This window comes from Anas platyrhynchos, chromosome 4, assembly GCF_047663525.1.
Source record: "Anas platyrhynchos isolate ZD024472 breed Pekin duck chromosome 4, IASCAAS_PekinDuck_T2T, whole genome shotgun sequence".
Lineage (NCBI taxonomy): Eukaryota > Metazoa > Chordata > Aves > Anseriformes > Anatidae > Anas > Anas platyrhynchos.
In genome coordinates this window covers 47,796,164-47,812,587 of record NC_092590.1, presented here as the reverse complement: position 1 = coordinate 47,812,587, position 16,424 = coordinate 47,796,164, and the positions used below count along the sequence as shown (strand labels likewise).

Sequence of the window (16,424 nt, the reverse complement as noted above, 5' to 3'; positions counted from 1 at the left end):
AAGAAGAAGCAGAAGGCTAAAAGATTAGAATTAGAAGGAGGAAATGAGATTCACTTGGCAAGATGAGTTCCTACCTTAGAGTCAACCACCAGCATGCAGACACTTGGCATTAGTTCTGGAATGTGCTGGTTTGTTAAGCTGGCAGTATGCATGCAGATTGTTCCCGATAAAGGAGCTCACCTCGGTCTCCATGGGCCGCTCTGCAGCAGCCTGCTCATGAGGAAGAACTGGTGCCAGCAGTCAGACCAAGAACAAAAGGGAGTCTTCAAAACTTTTCCATCGACTTGTTCATATTCTGGACCTCATGGACGGAGACCAGGCTGCACCCAGACACCTCAGGATAAAAGCCGCTATCACAGTTACTTCACACAACAAGCCCCAACCCCAACTGCAATTTCTTCGTGCAATAACTCACAACGCCAAATGTGTACAACCAGATTTTATTTACATGCTGAAATCTTTTTGCATTTTCCCAAGTCCTGTCACTAAGAGACATCTGTCTTGCTCTGTATAAAATGCCAGGCTCGCTTCCTGAGAGCCAGTCAGGAGTTTCCTTGTACTACATAGGACCAACAGAGGAGCTTCACTTGCTTCATTCATGAGTAATCCCAGCTTACATTGTAAGACAGTCAAAAACATGATTTGCTTGGCTTTTTTTTTTTTTTTTTTGAGAAAAAAAAGACAATTTTCACCAACTTTTATAAATAAATAGGATAAACCACAAAGAGTCACGTTAAAAGTGTCTTCCCCTCTTGGAGCATATTCATTTGAGCCGGACTAAAACATTAGAATCATTAACAATTTCGACTACCTGCTTTCTAAAGGCTCTTGTACAGTTTTCGACTCTTGTCTTTTACAGAGATTTCCAAGCACGATCCCTACGAAGAGCAGAACCCCTACAGTACGATTTGATGCAAATTTCTTCCAGCAGTCTTCAGGCTTGTCTATGTCCAAAGTGTAAATCTGCAAAAGCACAGTATAAACATTCCAGTATTACTATTTATGGACACGGAAATACTTGACACATCTCAAGAAGACACGAGAAGGGCTGTAATTTCAAAACCTTCAGGTTCTGAGTCCTATCGTTAGCTCCTGAAGAAATGGAATACTCTAGCTGCAAGGGATGGTTCATGACTGGCATCCATGTTTACCTGACAGATTTATTCAACATGCGGCAGAAGAACAAAGGACTGGGCATGGACCTGATTCCTGGAACCTCTCAGTGAATCACAGTATGAACAGTCTAAATACTCCTGGGTGCAGTTGGGTAATAAAAGCTGTAAAAATGTCTAAATGTGTAAAAAGTCTTTTGAAGACCTTCCTCAGCAGAAAGGCGGCTAACTCATCAACAGGAACTTCAATAAAAAAAAATCCAGTACCAGCCTGCACCTTTCATTTGTCTGCTACAAACACCGCCCATGCTTCCCCGAAAACAAGGCAGGGGAGGGAAAGCAGCAGAGCAAGAGGCTGCCCTGTCCTGCCCAGGTGCTGCTGGCTGCATAGCTGCATCTGCCCTGCAAAGAGGAACCCCGACACCTGCGAGCAGCCACTGTGACTCACAGCTCGAGGCACCAACAGCACACAGTGCAAGGGCAGAGAGAGACACCTCCCAGAAACTCTGACCCTGCCGTTCATCCCCTCAAGATGTTGAAAGAGAATGCTTTGAACTGAAAGAAATTAAAGCTTCCCTAGGAAACACATTCCTCTGCTGTTTGCACTTGTACAGAGATAAGGGGGCTGGGTTCTGATTAAACTATCTGAAACCTGGCCTGCAAACCCCTAAAACACGATGTTTTTTTTACACCCTTAAAAGCCTGCCTGCCCGTCAGGCATACGGAAGTGAAAACTCTAAATGGATGAGTGAAACCCAACAGCAGCTGAGCCATGAGATGTACCTTCACGGACGTGAAGCATGTAAGGCAGCTTAGTTTTCTGTTCAGGAACTTCTTCAGCAGTACAGGAACTGGACATCTTCATGACCCAAATTCCTCTCTGCCTCAGGCACAAACTAGTTAAATTGAGGAAGGGGCATCTTACACGGCTTATTCAACTTTCTAAACTCAGTCAGTCAGATCTCTGATGTCTTGAACATGAAGATAAGCCTGCAAATGCCTAGGCAGAAGTAATATTAAAACATACACTCAAAGAGAAGCTGCTCTGTGGTATATGGAACAGGGCTGCTCTTACAACTTGGGGAATCGTCACACACTGAAGTTGTGCCAGGGGAGGCTTAAGGTTGGGTATGAGGAAAAATTTCTTTACCGAAAGGGTTGTGAGGCATTGGAACAGGCTGTCCAGGGAAGTGGTTGAGTCACCATCCCTGAAGGTCTTGAAAAGATGTTTAGATGTAGAGCTTAGTGATATGGTTTTGTGGAGGACTTGTTAGTGTTAGGTCAGAGGTTGGACTCAGTGATCTTGGAGGTCTCTTCCAACCTAGACAATTCTGTGATTCTGTGACTCCTTGCCCCTCACATTCTGCCTCCTCACTGAGAAAAATCCTCTCTGCAGGACAATGATTTCCATTTGTGCCGAAACTGCCATGCAAGGCCACTCTGGCAATTCCAGATGTCAATGATAAGGTGGGGGAACGTAGCACACTTTCCTCCACAGATTTCCAAGACCAAACCCTGTGAAAAGCAGTGGCTGACAAGTAGCAGAGCACAGCGCCACAAAGATGTTATAACCTGCAGGCATGATTAATGTTTAGTGTCTAGGAGCTGTGGGAGCTCCCTCGTTAAAGTGCTGCTCAGGTGTGAGGGGCTGTAAAACACCCATCAGGCTGTCCTTTGCATGGCAGGTTACATGTTAATCCCACGTTTAACTCCTCAGACTGCTGATGGTTTTACTGCTCGCAGTGCTATCACTGCCTTACGAAGGCCAGCAATTACTCCTCCCATAGACTAACCGTCACCACCAGACAGTGAACGCCGTCATTTGGGTAACAAAATCCTCTCTGCTCCCTTTACGGGCAAAGCTCATTTTCTTTATTTTTCCTGATATGCATTCAAATCTGTAAGCTCGCACAAGTACATCACTGAACGGGGTTGCTTTCTGCTACAAAAGCAATTGTGAATTAGAACCGTCAATTATCATAAAGTTACAACATTACCATCTGCAACAGGGGGTAGTGAGAAAGCCACAGAAACCTTTGTTATGCTGCTGGAACCCAGTCTGAAGCTCCAGAGCTCACAGCACAACGTAATTACCCTGAGGTAAAGTTAACCCTCTCTGAGAGATGCAACAGACAACGCTGATTTTCATGTAGCTATTGTATAGTATGCCATGCACCAAAAAAAACAACATCTCTGTCAAGTGTAAGTGTGTGTGATACAGCAGACCACTTCATCTCATAAATTCAGCGAACTATCATAACACACACTGACTGCAGTCTCACATCATGTGCGCCGGACACAGCTGGAGTTGTGTCAGAACAGCAAAAACTGCAAAATCGTGCTTGGTATTGAGGTGGATCTAGCTGCAGCTGCTATCAGAAGCAGGAAGAAAATATTTGCCTTCAGATTACAGCTAAAGGCAAGGCAGTTCTTCGGGTTAGAAACAGACTGTGGGTTAGAAACAGCCTGTGGACCACCAGAGGTCTCCTCAAAAGAGTTCTGCAAAAGGTGCTTGGGAGAAGCAAGCCGTTGTAAAAAGCCTTTAAATGATCTTTTCAAAAATTTACAGGATTCTTTCTTTTTTTTTTTCAGTGTACTGGGAGAATTTTCAGCCAGGGGCTGAAAAGCACTATGATTTCTTATCAAGAATTTCCACGTGGAGAAAATATAAATGAATCCATCAAACCTGGTGTGCCAGGTGAGCGCCCACGGCAGCCACGGCTGAGTAGTAAGGGAAGGTCTGGTTACAGTTCATCCCCGCCACGCACAAGCCCACAAGCATTGCCATGCTGAAGCCACTGAGCCACCGCTTTGTGTCTTCCTTGAAGTGTAGCGCTGTGGACTTCACGCCGATAAGGATGTCATCCCTCTTGTCCTAGAGGGAAAGGAACAATTAGCAGAAGATCTGCAATCCAACCGTTACTTGGTAAGGAAAGTAAAACGGGGGGGCCCATCTCAGGTTTCCCACAGTTGTTAGCAGGAACCTCAGTTAAGTGTATTTGCAGGTCCCTGGGTTAAACTATAAATTAAAAGGCTAGTCCTCAGAGCTGTGCTGGCAACTAATAGTTAACACCAGCTGTGCAGTTATTGACACAGCGCAGACGCACGGGCACACAAAACGCATTTCACTTGCGGCCCTCTGCCCGATACATAAAGTATTTACAGAGCAATGAAAGGTCCAAGGGTGGATGTTCCGTGGTGCTCACCTGCACGTTAGTGCTGCTCAAGACCAAAGCTGTAACTTAAGCAAGCAAACATACACAGGTCTGTAAAGCTTCCTGCTGCTGCTCTACCTGGTGCGCGTAGATGGTGTCGTACACCAGCGTCCACATGACTCCAGCCAGGTACAAGGGCAGACACACGGACCAGTCGCAGGACCCTCGGATGGCAGACCACCCAAGAAGGGCTCCCCAGTTAAAAGTAAGTCCTAAAAACAGAGAGAGTGGAAGAAAGATAGTCAACAAGGTGCCAGGACCAGTCTAAATTACGTGTACAGAACTCGGTATCATTTCTTCAAGCGTATGTTACACCTGCTACAATCTCTATTTCCTAGCACGGAGTTTCAGTCAGGTAACAAATCCCAAGAAATTTGACATTAAATACCCTGGAGATATAAGGAGAAATGCGCAGTGCCACACATTTTTCCCCCATTTAAATATGGTTTATCCACTATCCTAAGGAAGCATTTGCACAGAACTATTGCAGTGCACTCCAACAATGTGTCTGAAGTTAAAATGCTCTGATGTCGGTGCAGCTGACTGCAAAAGAGCTCACAGCAGCCAACCATGGGGCTTCCACACTGGAAAAGGCAGCTCTGGCTGATAAGGCTGAAGACAGCTGGAGTGGGAAGGCCAAGAGTTAAGTCAGGTTTTGAGACAACTCTTAAAATACGGCCAACTCTCAAGCTACAAGCATTGATTCTCTCTCTCGACACTACAACAAAAGAGATTGTTTATGAATGAAAACATTACAACCCAGCTCCTGCTTAATTTTGTTAAACTACTGTTTAAGAAGCTTCTGGCATGGCAGAATTTTGCCTGCACAGTATTGTTATTTTAATATAAACTTACATAAAACCAGACTGCTGAAGTTCAGTTACTAACCGGTACGTGAAACTTCCCAAAAGCTAGATCGGAAGAAGAAGAAAACAAAAAAGATTTCCAACTCACCCAAAACTAACTGTGGCCAATACGTGATTCTCTTCATCAGAGGGTAGGAGACCACAAGAGTCAAGGAGGCTGCTCCCAGAACGATACTGTAAGAAGTACCAGACTTGTTTGCTGCTCTAAAGATCACAGGTCTAAAGAGCTGGTAAACAGCACCAAACTACTTGGCTTCCATGGCTAAAACTCCTCTGCCCCCAGCACGTTTGCTGTTCTAAATCTTTGTGCTTACCTCTGGACCAGGAATGCAATTCTAAGAAACAGAAGATAACGTGTACGTCACCTGTAGTAGTTCAGACACAGAAGCACACAGAGAGCCAGGCTGAGCTGTCCCCCGAGAAAAACGAAGGACTGAAAAGTGGAGATTTCTCCAGCTGCCAGGGGTCTGCTTGCTGTCCTTGCAACCTGAACATGGAAGGAACAGCGTTAACACAAAGCTAACACATTCAAATGTATCCTAAAAGTTCAAGTCCGTTGCACACCACTGGCATGCAACAGGACAATTATTTTAACCCTAGGTGGGATGCAGTGGAGTTTAGGATGTCTGTCAGGAGTAGAGAAATGATGCAAAGCCAACTGAAAGAAGGAACAAATACTGGAAAATACTTTAAACCTAAACGAGTGATGAGTTACTTGCTGAAGGTGACCATAATCTGAACAAACGAATAAAAAAAACCATCCCACAATAACAAAAGGAAAAAAATATGCATTTAGACGTGGTTTAAAGTCTAGTTGGGGAGGTTTGAACACCAACGTTTTATAGAATACTAAAAGTGTATAAAGGATTCTGCACACGCTTTAATAATGTCAACGTAAGTATACTCCCTGAGTATGTTCTCCCCCTAGTACTAAATAATTTAAGCTAAACTTCAAATACTCCTTATGCAGTTTAAATACACTCTTAATTAATGATGTGCAGTAGAGTTGGTCACAGAAAGCATTTCAGTGACCAACTCTACTGCACATTACCTGACATGGCATCTTCCATTTTAATTAAAAATAAAAATAAAAGTATTACCAAATACCTAGTATTGTCAAAAACCACCCCCAGACTGCAACCAGCAGCACAACCAAACGTCCTGCTCCTGCCCTAGCCACCAGCTGGCTTGTTCAGAAGATTGCCTGTTGAGATATGTAACCAAGTGCTGCTACGGGAGTATTCACGTTTAACTACACCCCATTCATGCATAAATGCAGCAATCTTCATAGCACAAGTAGCTGCTAATAACCTCTGAACCCTAAACCATCCAAAGACACCACAAAACCCATACGGATTTATTGCCTTCTAACAGGAAAAACACATTGGTGCTGGAAGGAAGATTTCACAGAGTGCAGTCACTCACTGCCCTGGCACTTTGCCATGGCCAATACCCAAAGTGAGGGGAAAACGTAGGATCAGAAAAGGAAATAAGGCAATAGTTCACTGGGATCCTCCCCGCTGAGCGTACACCCCTGTGCATGTCAGCATCTGACAGCTGTGGCTGCCTGCTGTTTATTTCCTTCTGCTGAACAAGAGGAAGGAGGAAACGCAACACCACAAAGATCAGTACACGCGTGGGCACGATTCTGTCACCAGCCATCCTCATGAGGAAATGAACGATAACCAAGGAAAGCCTGCTCCTCAAAATATGAAAAAGGGAAGATGAGCAAAGATGACCTAAGCAGAGAAGAAAGGGTTATTTGTTCTCATAGAATCATCCAGGCTGGAGAAGACCTGTAAGATCATTCAGTCCAACCTTTAACCTAGCATCGGCAAGTCCCCCCCTGAACCACGCTGCTCCGTTCTACATCTACACATTCCTCGAAAGACTCCAGGACGGTGACTCAAGCATGTCCCTGGGGAGCCCATTCCAGAGCCGTGCAACCCTTTCCATAAAGGGCTTTATATCTTCTAGAAATCATTTTTATATAAGTTAGTTAACAAGGTGCCAGGACCGGTCTAAATTACACGTACAGAACTCGGTATCATCTCACATCGCCCCGCGCGGCTCCCCACCTTCTTGTCGTAGTCGCGGTCCCACATGTCGTTGATGGTGCAGCCGGCCCCACGCATGAGCACGGCCCCGGCGCCGAAGAGGGCCATTGTGGGCCAGTGGGGCAGGGCTCCCGGCGGCGCGGCCAGCGCCATGCTCCATGTGCAGGGCAGGTACAGCAGCCACGTCCCTGCGGGACCAGGATGCTGCGTCGCCATGGCAACCGCGGCCTCGCCCCATTGGCCGGCGCGTCGCCATGGCAACCGCGTCGCTATGGCAACCGCGCCGCCACCCCATTGACTGCCGCGTCGCCATGGTTACCGCCCCGCCCCCCCTCCCCGCTCCGCCCCTCACCGGCGGGCTGGTGCAGGCGCATGAGGCGCAGGTAGGGCTGCAGCCGCCCGGGCGCGGCGCGCACCAGCTCGGCCGCCGAGAAGCTCAGCGGCCGCCGTGGGTCCGGAGGAGCGGCGGCGGCGAAGCGGGGAGGCCAAACGGCGGCGGCGGCGGCCGGCAGGGCCGTGCGGGCGGCGCGGAGGCCGCACGGGGCCCGGCCGAGCCGCCACAGCAGCGCCGCCATCTTGCCGCCGGCCGAAGCGCTTCCGGAGGGGCCGCGCGTGCGCAGTGCGCCCCTCCCCCCCGCCGCCATGTTGTGGGGGGGCTAACGGCCGTTAACGGTTCTAACGGTTCTAACGGCGCCTGCAAAGAGCAACCGTGCGCTGAGTCGTTAGCGGCTGCTAACAATTAGTTAGCGGCAGAGTGAATGCCGAAACCGCCACGGGAGCTTTGGACGGAGCCATAAAAAGCTGGTGCTGCGTGGTGGAGTGTCTGCAATAAAAGCTTCCCAGAATTACGCCTGAAGCTTTCTTGGAAGGCGGTGTGACACGTCACTGCTGCCGCGTGCTCCGCTTCCTTTGGTTCTCAGGACTGACACAGGCACAAAAACCATGGTAGTTCCCTGAATTGTTGACTACCAAGAGGAAGTAGAAAACCAGGATAAGTGATTTTCAGCCTTTTCCATTCACCGTTCCAACAAGTAGTACTCCACGGCAGTAAATAAATTTCCAAAGGACCATGTGAGTATGATGAGGTCAGTCACCACAGGCTTCATTCAAATCCAGAGCGGCAAATCCCAAAGCACCTGCAGGGTACTTTTATGGAGCTTGTGACAGCGAGTTAGAAAATAAGACTTTATTCAATGGGTTTATATTCATTATTAAGTGCCCTGGCCCCTCACCAGAAAACAAACAGACCAACAAAGGCAAATCTAAGGGATAAAGCATTTCAAACATGAAAGAAGTCACCAAAGGATGCTGAGGCCCCACTGCCATCTTCCCTCACGACTGTGCTGACAGCCAAACCCACCCCCATTCTCCGGTGCTTGCCTGTTTCCTTGTTTTCACATGACTCAGGTGGCTCCACCTTCCAGGAACTGGCTTACAGTAAAGCCCAGCTGGGCAGGATCTCTGACACTTATTTACTTGGATGTGTGTGGTGAAAGGTGCCTAAGCAGCAGCTGATTTACAACTGAAAGACATGCGGGGCATTTTGTGGTATCAGTAACCTTTAACAAAACGAAACAGAGAACTGCAAAAAGCTGATATAAATTGAGTTTATTCAAAATCTTCAGATATAAAAGTAAGAAGCGTTGAAACAAACCTGTTAGAAAGTTTTAAAAAGAAGCTACCAGGCAACCATCAACTTCTGTTTCTAAATTGTAGCTTCTACAGCAGTAACAACAGTACGTTAACAACTGGATACTGACAGCGTGAGACTTTCCCCCTCGTTTTGTGCTCCGTGCTCTCTTTTTGAATGTGGACAGTGCACACAAGCCCAGCTGTTCCTATTCATATTTTCTCCGTGTATCACTTCCTGGTGGCTAAGCCTTCACACAACACGCACACACTGCACAGGCAAACACTCCCTTCACAAACTGGTTAAATATCACCTTTTTATGGCACACTTTTAATCACGCCTCCCAGAGCACACCTGTCTGCTGGGAGGCGTGCAGTTTTCTCGTGAGACACAAACCAACCCCTTGCTCTGACACCCCGTGGAGCTGGTCGCGTCCTTTACGAGCTTCAGAAGGGAAGTACAGTGCGTGTGTTTCCAGCCTGCTGAGCTCTCAGGTTCGCAGGGTGCTGAGGACGTTGAGCGAAACCTCGCTGTGTGCGAGCGGACAAAGCAAAGTGAAGGCTTTGGAGAACGTGGGGCCACAGCTCCATCTTGTGACTGTGGCCTCCCAGCCGAGAGAAAACGTGTGGCGCCGCACTGAGCATCCTGACAGATCCCTGCGCACTCAGATGCAGGCGATTGCCTTGGCTTTTCTGATCACGTAGAAGCCGTAGGAGAAGGCGGGCAGGCCAAGCGCGCTGCCGGGAGCCAGGGCAGCCTCGTGGAGCGTGGGCAGCGTCTCCTCGTCCACCATCTGCAGCAGGCGGCCGTTCAGCTGCACCCTCCTGCCGAGACACCCGGGCAACGTTGCAGCCAGGCTCGCCAGCGGCACCCCTGGCTCTGGATGCAAGCCGAGGTGCCCGGAGCCACGCGACAAAGAGCCCAGGAGCAAACTCTGCTTCCCACACCGCGCCTGCCATGCTCCCTCCGGGAGGGGTGGCTCGCAGCCCCTGCACAAGCAAGGGAATTAAACACCAGGGGACTGCCAGCTCGTCCTAGCGAGCCTGATTTAGGAGACCTGACGTGAGGCAAGTCACAGCTTGGGGGAAGAAAAGTTAACAGCGCTTTCTGTGTCGTTGTTTTGATGTTTTCACCTGCCCGCCAAACAAGGGGAGGTTTCAGAGCCCACCTGCACTCTGCTCGGCCCGTGCCACGAGGGAGGATGCCCGCTCACCTGGACAGGATGCTCTCCTTGCCATGGGGCAGCAGGAGGTACTGGTCCACCTGCTTGCTCCACAACTGCCTGGGGAGCTGCAGGGTCTGGCTCACGTTGTAGAGGTTCAGGGCGAACAGCGTCACGTCCCCTTCCCGGTACTTGGGGCTGTAGGGTGAGAGGCAAGCACAGCGGCCATCAGGGGATGGAGAGCTTTTGGAGCAACCACACGCACCTGCACGTTTTCCCTTTCCTGCTGGCCTGGGATGCTGTTTTGGGGCAATTTCACCCATTCTTACTGCTGGGGGTTGGTGCAGTGCAGGTAGACCCGCAGGCGCCGTGCATCTGCTCCCACCACGCTGACCTCCAGCACTCTGGTGCCCACCAGCCTCTTGTAGAGCAGCGACAGCCAGTAGTCCTGCGGGAACAGGAGAGAAATCAGCACCCACTGCCCTGCACCACGCTCACACACCACACACACACACCTCTCCGTCCAGCACTCCTTTCTCCAGCAGTGTTTTCCCCTCACATTCTTTTTTTTTCTCTTTACCAAGCTTTTCACATTGTCTTGGCTGTCACTCCTGGTACAATTTATCATCCCAGCTCCTATCACTTTTGGCTGCAAGCTGCTTGTTTCTCCCTGGATCACACGCACAGTGCACGCCTCACCGTCTACGCACCGGCAAGGGCTCAAAGCTGGCGTCCACCAGGTGATAGCTGCCGGCCCCGAAGAAAACCTGCCTCATCACCACGTCGATCCCCTGCCGGGCCGCCAGTCCCAGCTTGTCCAGCCACCTGCCAGAAACCAGGCGCAGGTGGCACCAGAGGCTGGCGCAGCAGCAGCAGCCCTCGTGGGTGCCCCGCCACCACTCACATGAAGCCAGCCAGGTAGGTGTTGGAGAGCTGGGGGGCTCCCCCGCCGTACGCCGAGCTGGTCTCGCCCAGCCAAACCTTCTTGCCAGGCACCGTCGCGGCCACGATCTGCGTGGTGTCGTGGGGAAGGAGGAGAAAAAGATGAAAAAGGTGAAAAAGGTGAAAAAGGTGAAAAAGATCAGGTTAAGGCTGCTGAGCTGGTCGCTGCCGCCCTTTGGCCGAGTGCCTGCTTGTGCTTGCTTCAGCTGCTGTTGCTCTCGCTAGAAGCAGCGTTTCTGCTCAGCGCTGACAGCAGCAGCAGACCCCTGAGGATCCCTGAGGATCCCTGAGGATCTGGGTACGTTAGTGCAGTTTCTGTGCACGGCCCCTGGAAGCCAAACATGGGAAGGATGTAAGAGGAGCGGGCACCTCCAGGACATCGCGCACAGCTGTGGCAAAGGTGTCCAGCACTGCGGGGCTCAAGAAATCCTCCCTCGTGGCGCTTCGTCCGTTCACGTAGTAACTGCAGGGGGGGAAAAAGGCAGCTGAAATGAAGGGGAAATACAAACACCGGGACCTGCTCTCAGCGCAAGCCCCAGCCACACGCGACGCTGCCCCGTGGCGTGCCTGGCAGACTGGGGGCACGCTTTGAAGCTGCTGACACGCGACGTACGCCAGCAGGAACTTTCTGTGCGAAGGGGAGAGCTGTGACCCAGCTCCGCCTGCCAAATGGAGAAGCAAAGCTGCCGTGCTGTCACTTTTCCCCATCCCACTTCTCCTTTTATCAGTAAAACGTGGTTAGCAGCAGGATGACCTTGCACGCACTGCGTTCCCCGCTGCTCCGCCCACGCTGCAAACCCTGGCACGGCTTTGGGGTCTGCGCACCGAAATGCACTCCCTCAAACACTGCACAGCAGCTTGCAGAGACACCCAGGACCTGCCAACCAGTCTCATTAATATGTGCAGGTTGCTGCTTTATTAAAAAAAAAGACAAAAAGCAGAGTGGCAGCGGCAGCTGAGGGTACTTACTGGTGCCAGGTGACGGAGTCGATCACCTTCCCTCCGGATTTCAGGAAGCTGCAACCCCGGTGGGTTTGGGGCAGAAAAGAGGGTTATAGCTGGTACTGGTGGCTGGTCATAACCGCCTGCCAGCCCGCCCAGCCCCAGCGGCTGCGGTGTCCCTCCCTGGAGCGGGTGCCCCCTACCTCCTGAGCAGGTGCTGGGTGTGCTTGCGGGGCTGCCCCACGTCAGGGCCGTAGAGCTTGGCGTGCCGGTACAGGGGGTGCTGGCTCAGCAGCTGGCGCAGGTGGATGAAATCCCGGCCCAGCTGGAAGCCATCGATGTAGATGCCAGACTTCTTCTTGAAGCTGTTGGGCTCTGGTGAGGACGTGCCCATCAGCACCCGGGCTGGCTTCAGGGCCCGTCCGTGCCCAAGGAACGCTTGTGGCCGCACTCACCGTTGCCCAGCTCCCAGGAGAGGTTGTAGCCACGCTGGGCACAGTAGCCCAGCAGCTGCCCGGCGTTGGAGCTGTCCCACTCCCATCCGCGCCGCCGCAGCAGGGCGTTGAGCCCGAACACCAGGTGGAAGCCTGAGCAGTTGGCGAAGCCATGGAGGATGTCCAGCGTGTGCCCTGCGGGGAGGAGGCACAGGCAGCCACCACCCTTTCACCACGGAGACCTGCACCCCCCCGGTTACGAGCCCCACTGCGTAAATCCATCAATCCTTACCTGTAATGGTGGTGTTTTTGTGCTTCTTCTGGGAATGCTCCGTGAGGAGCAACTTCTCCTGGCTGGGCCACTGGGCGAGCAGCAGCTCCTGCACCGCAGCAAAGCCAGGCTGTGCTCCACAGGCACCTGCAGGGCAGGAGGAGGATGGGAGCAACAAAACCATTGCCTTCATGGCAAGGGCAAAAGGTGTGAGGAGCCTTGCCCAGCACACAGAAACAGCAGTGATTTGTTGGGGTTGAACAGCAGGCATCAATGTCTGCACAACATGCCTCTGCTTCCACCATTGGTACATCAACCGTGTAGAAAAAGGTGTCTGTCTGTCTGTCTATACGTATTACATATATATATGTGTACTGTACCTATACAAAATACATATATTATGACCAATTTAAGGCGATGGATAGGAATAAAGGCCACGCTGTGCTTCGTGGTGGCTGCACCCCAAGCTATTTCTGTGGAAACCCCAGCAGCAGCAAGGCTGGTAGCTGTCCTGTGCTCGGGCGATAAGGAGCTGCTTCCTCTGCTGACCGCTTCGCCTGGCTCCGGGGTGACGCCAGCACGAGTCAGCAGAGGCATTTTGTGTCCGCCAAGCCCATGCTGTACCCTGGCAGGCGAAGGAGGGATGAGGTGCAGGGCAAGAGGAAGACAGGAGCCCAAGGCGCAGCGATGCTGAGAGGTGGAGCCCGCACAGCCTGTGGAAATCAGCCTCGCATCCCATCCAGCCCTTACCTTCCTCAGCCTGGAGCCCTGAGAGGATTTCCTCTTCCAAAGTTGAATCCTTGTGGGGATCGAAGATGAGGAAATCCGTGCTGGTGCCACCAAACCTCAGGAATCCTGGGGAGAGCCCTCTGGCCAAGGTGCGCAGCTTGGGGTTGCTGTGGACAGGGCAGCGAGAAGCTAACTGAGAAGCTATCAGTGTGGGTGGCCCCCACACGGAGGCAAAGCATCGCCAGCACCCAGAGGGATGTCTGGCCTGTCAGAGAGTGGACCTCAAGCTGGCTGTGCCCCATCACCCCCTATTCCCTTGAGCAACCACCAAGTGGATGGGTTTTGTACCAAAACCAGTGTTCAAGTGAAACAAAAGCTGCATGGGACGTGCGGCTCCAGCACCGCCTGTGCCAGAGGAGCCACGCAGGGCAGAGCTGTCTGGGCTGGCAGCAGCCTTATCTCACCCTGTGGGGACACCCAGCAGATAAGGGGCCACCAAGTACTTCCTGCTCCCTGGGCGGCACCACTGCGGCCAAGACGGCATCCAGAGCTGCGTTCAGATAAAGCTGGGGGTGCCTTCCGGCTCCGGGGGAATAAGGCAGAGCTGAAAAATGGGACTGGGGGGAGGACGAGAAGGGAAGAAATGAAATAGCTTCCAAAAAGAAAACAAGAAGTTGAATCAAAAGGAAGAGAGTGTGAAAAAAAAGCAGTGAGAGGAGGGAAGAAAAGGCAGAGTTGGAGCTGAAGGAGCAGGCATCACTTGGCAGTCCTGAACTGCTCCAGGAGTTTCTAAGGGGGTAAAAAAAAAGGCGGCTGACAAAGCCTCCTCGGCACGTGTTGCAGTGATGCCCTGCCGGATGTTTGTGAAGCTGCTGGAAGGCTCAGATCGCTTCTATCCCATGGAGCTGTCTGCATGCAGCAGCCACTGCCTTGCTCCTCCTCGCTCCCCCCTGCCACCATCACCTCCTGCCACCATCACCTCCTGCCACCATCACCTCCTGCCACCATCGCCCCTGCCACCATTGCCCCCACCAGCAGCTCGTGCCCAGCCCCCGCCGGGGCTCACCTGAGCAAGGTGATGAAGCGCGGCTGGCGGGCCAGGCTGGCGTCCAGGGTGAGGGAGAGGAAGGCTGGGCTCACCGTCCCACGGGGGCTGCCCCGCAGTCCCAGCTGCAGCTCCGCTGCCTGCCCCAGCGGCACAGCCAGCAGCAGCAGCAGCAGCAGCAGCGGTGGTGCCAGCATCCTCCTCGCCCTCCTCTTCCTCCTGCACTCCCCCGTGCCGGAGCTCGGCCGTGCGCTGGGACACGGCTGCCCGCAGCCCAGGCGCCTGCTTTTGGTTTTCCACGATGTGAAGCGAGCTGCCAGCAGCACAAGAGCGACCAGCCCGCATCAGCGCTTTCATAAACACGCCCACGGCTTGGCCAGGGCGGAAACACCCGCGACACTCCTCTCTTGCTATCACAGCCACAGCAACGCAGCCAATTTCAGGGTACACCACCCGGGATGTGCCTTGGCTTCTGGGTCGGGTCACAGTGCCGGCTCCTGCTGGAGGATCAGTCCCTGCACCTTGGGGTGTCGCAGCAGCTGCCTGGCCCCGCTGCGAGGACAAGGCTTCAGGGCCACTCCGTGTTTCTCACCACGTAGGGATAGGGCTGGTGTTTCAGGTGGTTTGGGTGCAACCCACAGAGGGCATAGAGCAGGTGCAAAATCCTCCAGCTGCAGCTATAGGTTGTTAAGTACAGCTATAGCAAGTACAGCTATACAAGGATTCAGCAGCAAGCTCTGTCACTGATTTGGACACTTCTCACACCACATTTGCATTATGCGCATTGTTAAATCTTGGAAATTAAGAGAGGTGGGTACAGAGGCACTTGCCACGTACGGAAGTTCAGGCAGAGCACTTCACTGTGAGCCAGGACGTGCCCTACGCCCTTTCTTGCTGCTCACAGCAGCTCCATGCCAGCCCTGCCATGGGGCTGGTGTGGCTCTCACCTCCACTCGTTGTATGTACGCACAAAGGGAATGCAGAAGGGAAAAATACCTGGTACAGAAGGCAAGCAGTCTGGGGGCAGTGCAGCTTTTATGCAGGTGAGCAGAGCTGGTGGCATCACGCTAGCGTTTAATCTCTTTTTTTTTTTTTTCCTGAGAAACCTCAGTGAGACAAAACAAAGTTGCAAGAGCAGACTACACGCTTGAAAACTCTCTTTCTTAAACGATGGAGAAAACAGGTTACCTATCTCAAAGACCTCCCATGTTATTTTCATGTCACTCCTTGCTGTCCCCGTTTTGTGCCACAAATCCCTGAATTAAGTAGCTGGAGAATTTCTCTACATGAGCAAAGACCAAGCTGGAGCACACAAAGCCTGGAATCAAGAGCAGGGACAGAGCTATCGAGGTGCTTATGCAAGCTGCTGCCACCCCCGTGCTGCCACCTTAACAGTAGGGTGGGTGGATGTCAAGTTTAAGAAATACTCCACCCCACAGGGGGGTATGATGAAATTGTCAGGGACACCCAGCTGAGTACATGCTTCTGCCCTACCTCAGCTCTGAAGCATCGAGCATGATCTCACGTAGACAAGGTCGTCATCCTTGCTCCTTCCTCTTTTTACAGAAGCCTTAGGACGGAACCATCTCTTTGAACCAAGGGAAACCCCTGCCTTCCAAATCGTCCTGGCACAGGCTTTCCCACAGCACAGCTGCTGATGACGTGCCTCCATCCACCCCATGCAAACCTCTCCCTACGCCTGCACATCGTCCTCCATTTCAGGCACCAGTGCACTACTTGGCCCAGAAAAATCATTTGGCAGCATCCAGCAGCACACAAACACCATGAGCAGCACCTGTTTGTTCCTGACCTGTCTCCACCCAGGTAAGAAAGCTGTTCTGGAAGAGCATTTCATTCACACTCTGTAAGTACTGAAGAAAGGGAATGCAATCTGAAATGTGTTCCGCTTTGATTAACGATGTGATTTCAGAAAAATAAGTTAGTTACACGTTGCACAAGGGTTAGTGCAAAGCACCTCTGTCCCATTCACTTAAACAACTAGTCACAGAAATCCTGTGG

At 51.8% G+C, this 16,424-nt stretch overlaps 2 protein-coding genes across 3 annotated transcripts; both read right to left on the bottom strand.

The window, feature by feature from the left end:
* Positions 1–424: 424 nt before the first annotated feature.
* COQ2 (coenzyme Q2, polyprenyltransferase) lies at positions 425–8,583 on the bottom strand. Of its 2 annotated transcripts, none has more exons than XM_038179032.2 (7): positions 7,603–8,583; positions 7,230–7,438; positions 5,559–5,680; positions 5,282–5,367; positions 4,406–4,539; positions 3,799–3,987; positions 425–963 (listed from the first exon to the last, which is right to left on the bottom strand). In XM_038179032.2, exons 1-7 carry the CDS (start codon positions 7,892–7,894, stop codon positions 808–810), a joined length of 1,188 nt encoding a protein of 395 aa, XP_038034960.2. In that variant the 5' UTR covers positions 7,895–8,583; the 3' UTR covers positions 425–807. The 2 variants fall into 2 exon arrangements, with proteins under 2 accessions (XP_038034960.2, XP_071893603.1); XM_072037502.1 differs by having other exon boundaries at positions 7,272–7,438; positions 7,603–8,577.
* Positions 8,584–8,843: 260 nt separating this feature from the next.
* HPSE (heparanase) lies at positions 8,844–14,749 on the bottom strand. The gene is made up of 12 exons (XM_038179026.2): positions 14,427–14,749; positions 13,382–13,527; positions 12,653–12,778; positions 12,382–12,555; positions 12,130–12,301; positions 11,954–12,001; positions 11,354–11,447; positions 10,947–11,053; positions 10,753–10,867; positions 10,372–10,490; positions 10,094–10,240; positions 8,844–9,704 (listed from the first exon to the last, which is right to left on the bottom strand). The coding sequence occupies exons 1-12, from the start codon at positions 14,600–14,602 to the stop codon at positions 9,545–9,547; spliced, it is 1,584 nt and encodes a 527-aa protein (XP_038034954.2). The 5' UTR covers positions 14,603–14,749; the 3' UTR covers positions 8,844–9,544.
* Between the last annotated feature and the right edge of the window lie 1,675 nt (positions 14,750–16,424).

Coding starts and splice junctions, on each gene's coding strand:
- COQ2 (XM_038179032.2), bottom strand. CDS start 7,894: ATGGCGGCGGGGGGGAGGGGCGCACTGCGCACGCGCGGCCCCTCCGGA. Junction 3,988..4,405: donor ACACCATCTACGCGCACCAG/GTAGAGCAGCAG, acceptor CTTTCCCTCTAG/GACAAGAGGGATGACATCCT. Junction 964..3,798: donor GCGCTCACCTGGCACACCAG/GTTTGATGGATT, acceptor GTGCTTTTGCAG/ATTTACACTTTGGACATAGA.
- HPSE (XM_038179026.2), bottom strand. CDS start 14,602: ATGCTGGCACCACCGCTGCTGCTGCTGCTGCTGCTGCTGGCTGTGCCG. Junction 11,448..11,953: donor GACTCCGTCACCTGGCACCA/GTAAGTACCCTC, acceptor CCCCCCCTGCAG/TTACTACGTGAACGGACGAA. Junction 9,705..10,093: donor AAGGAGAGCATCCTGTCCAG/GTGAGCGGGCAT, acceptor GTGTCTCGGCAG/GAGGGTGCAGCTGAACGGCC.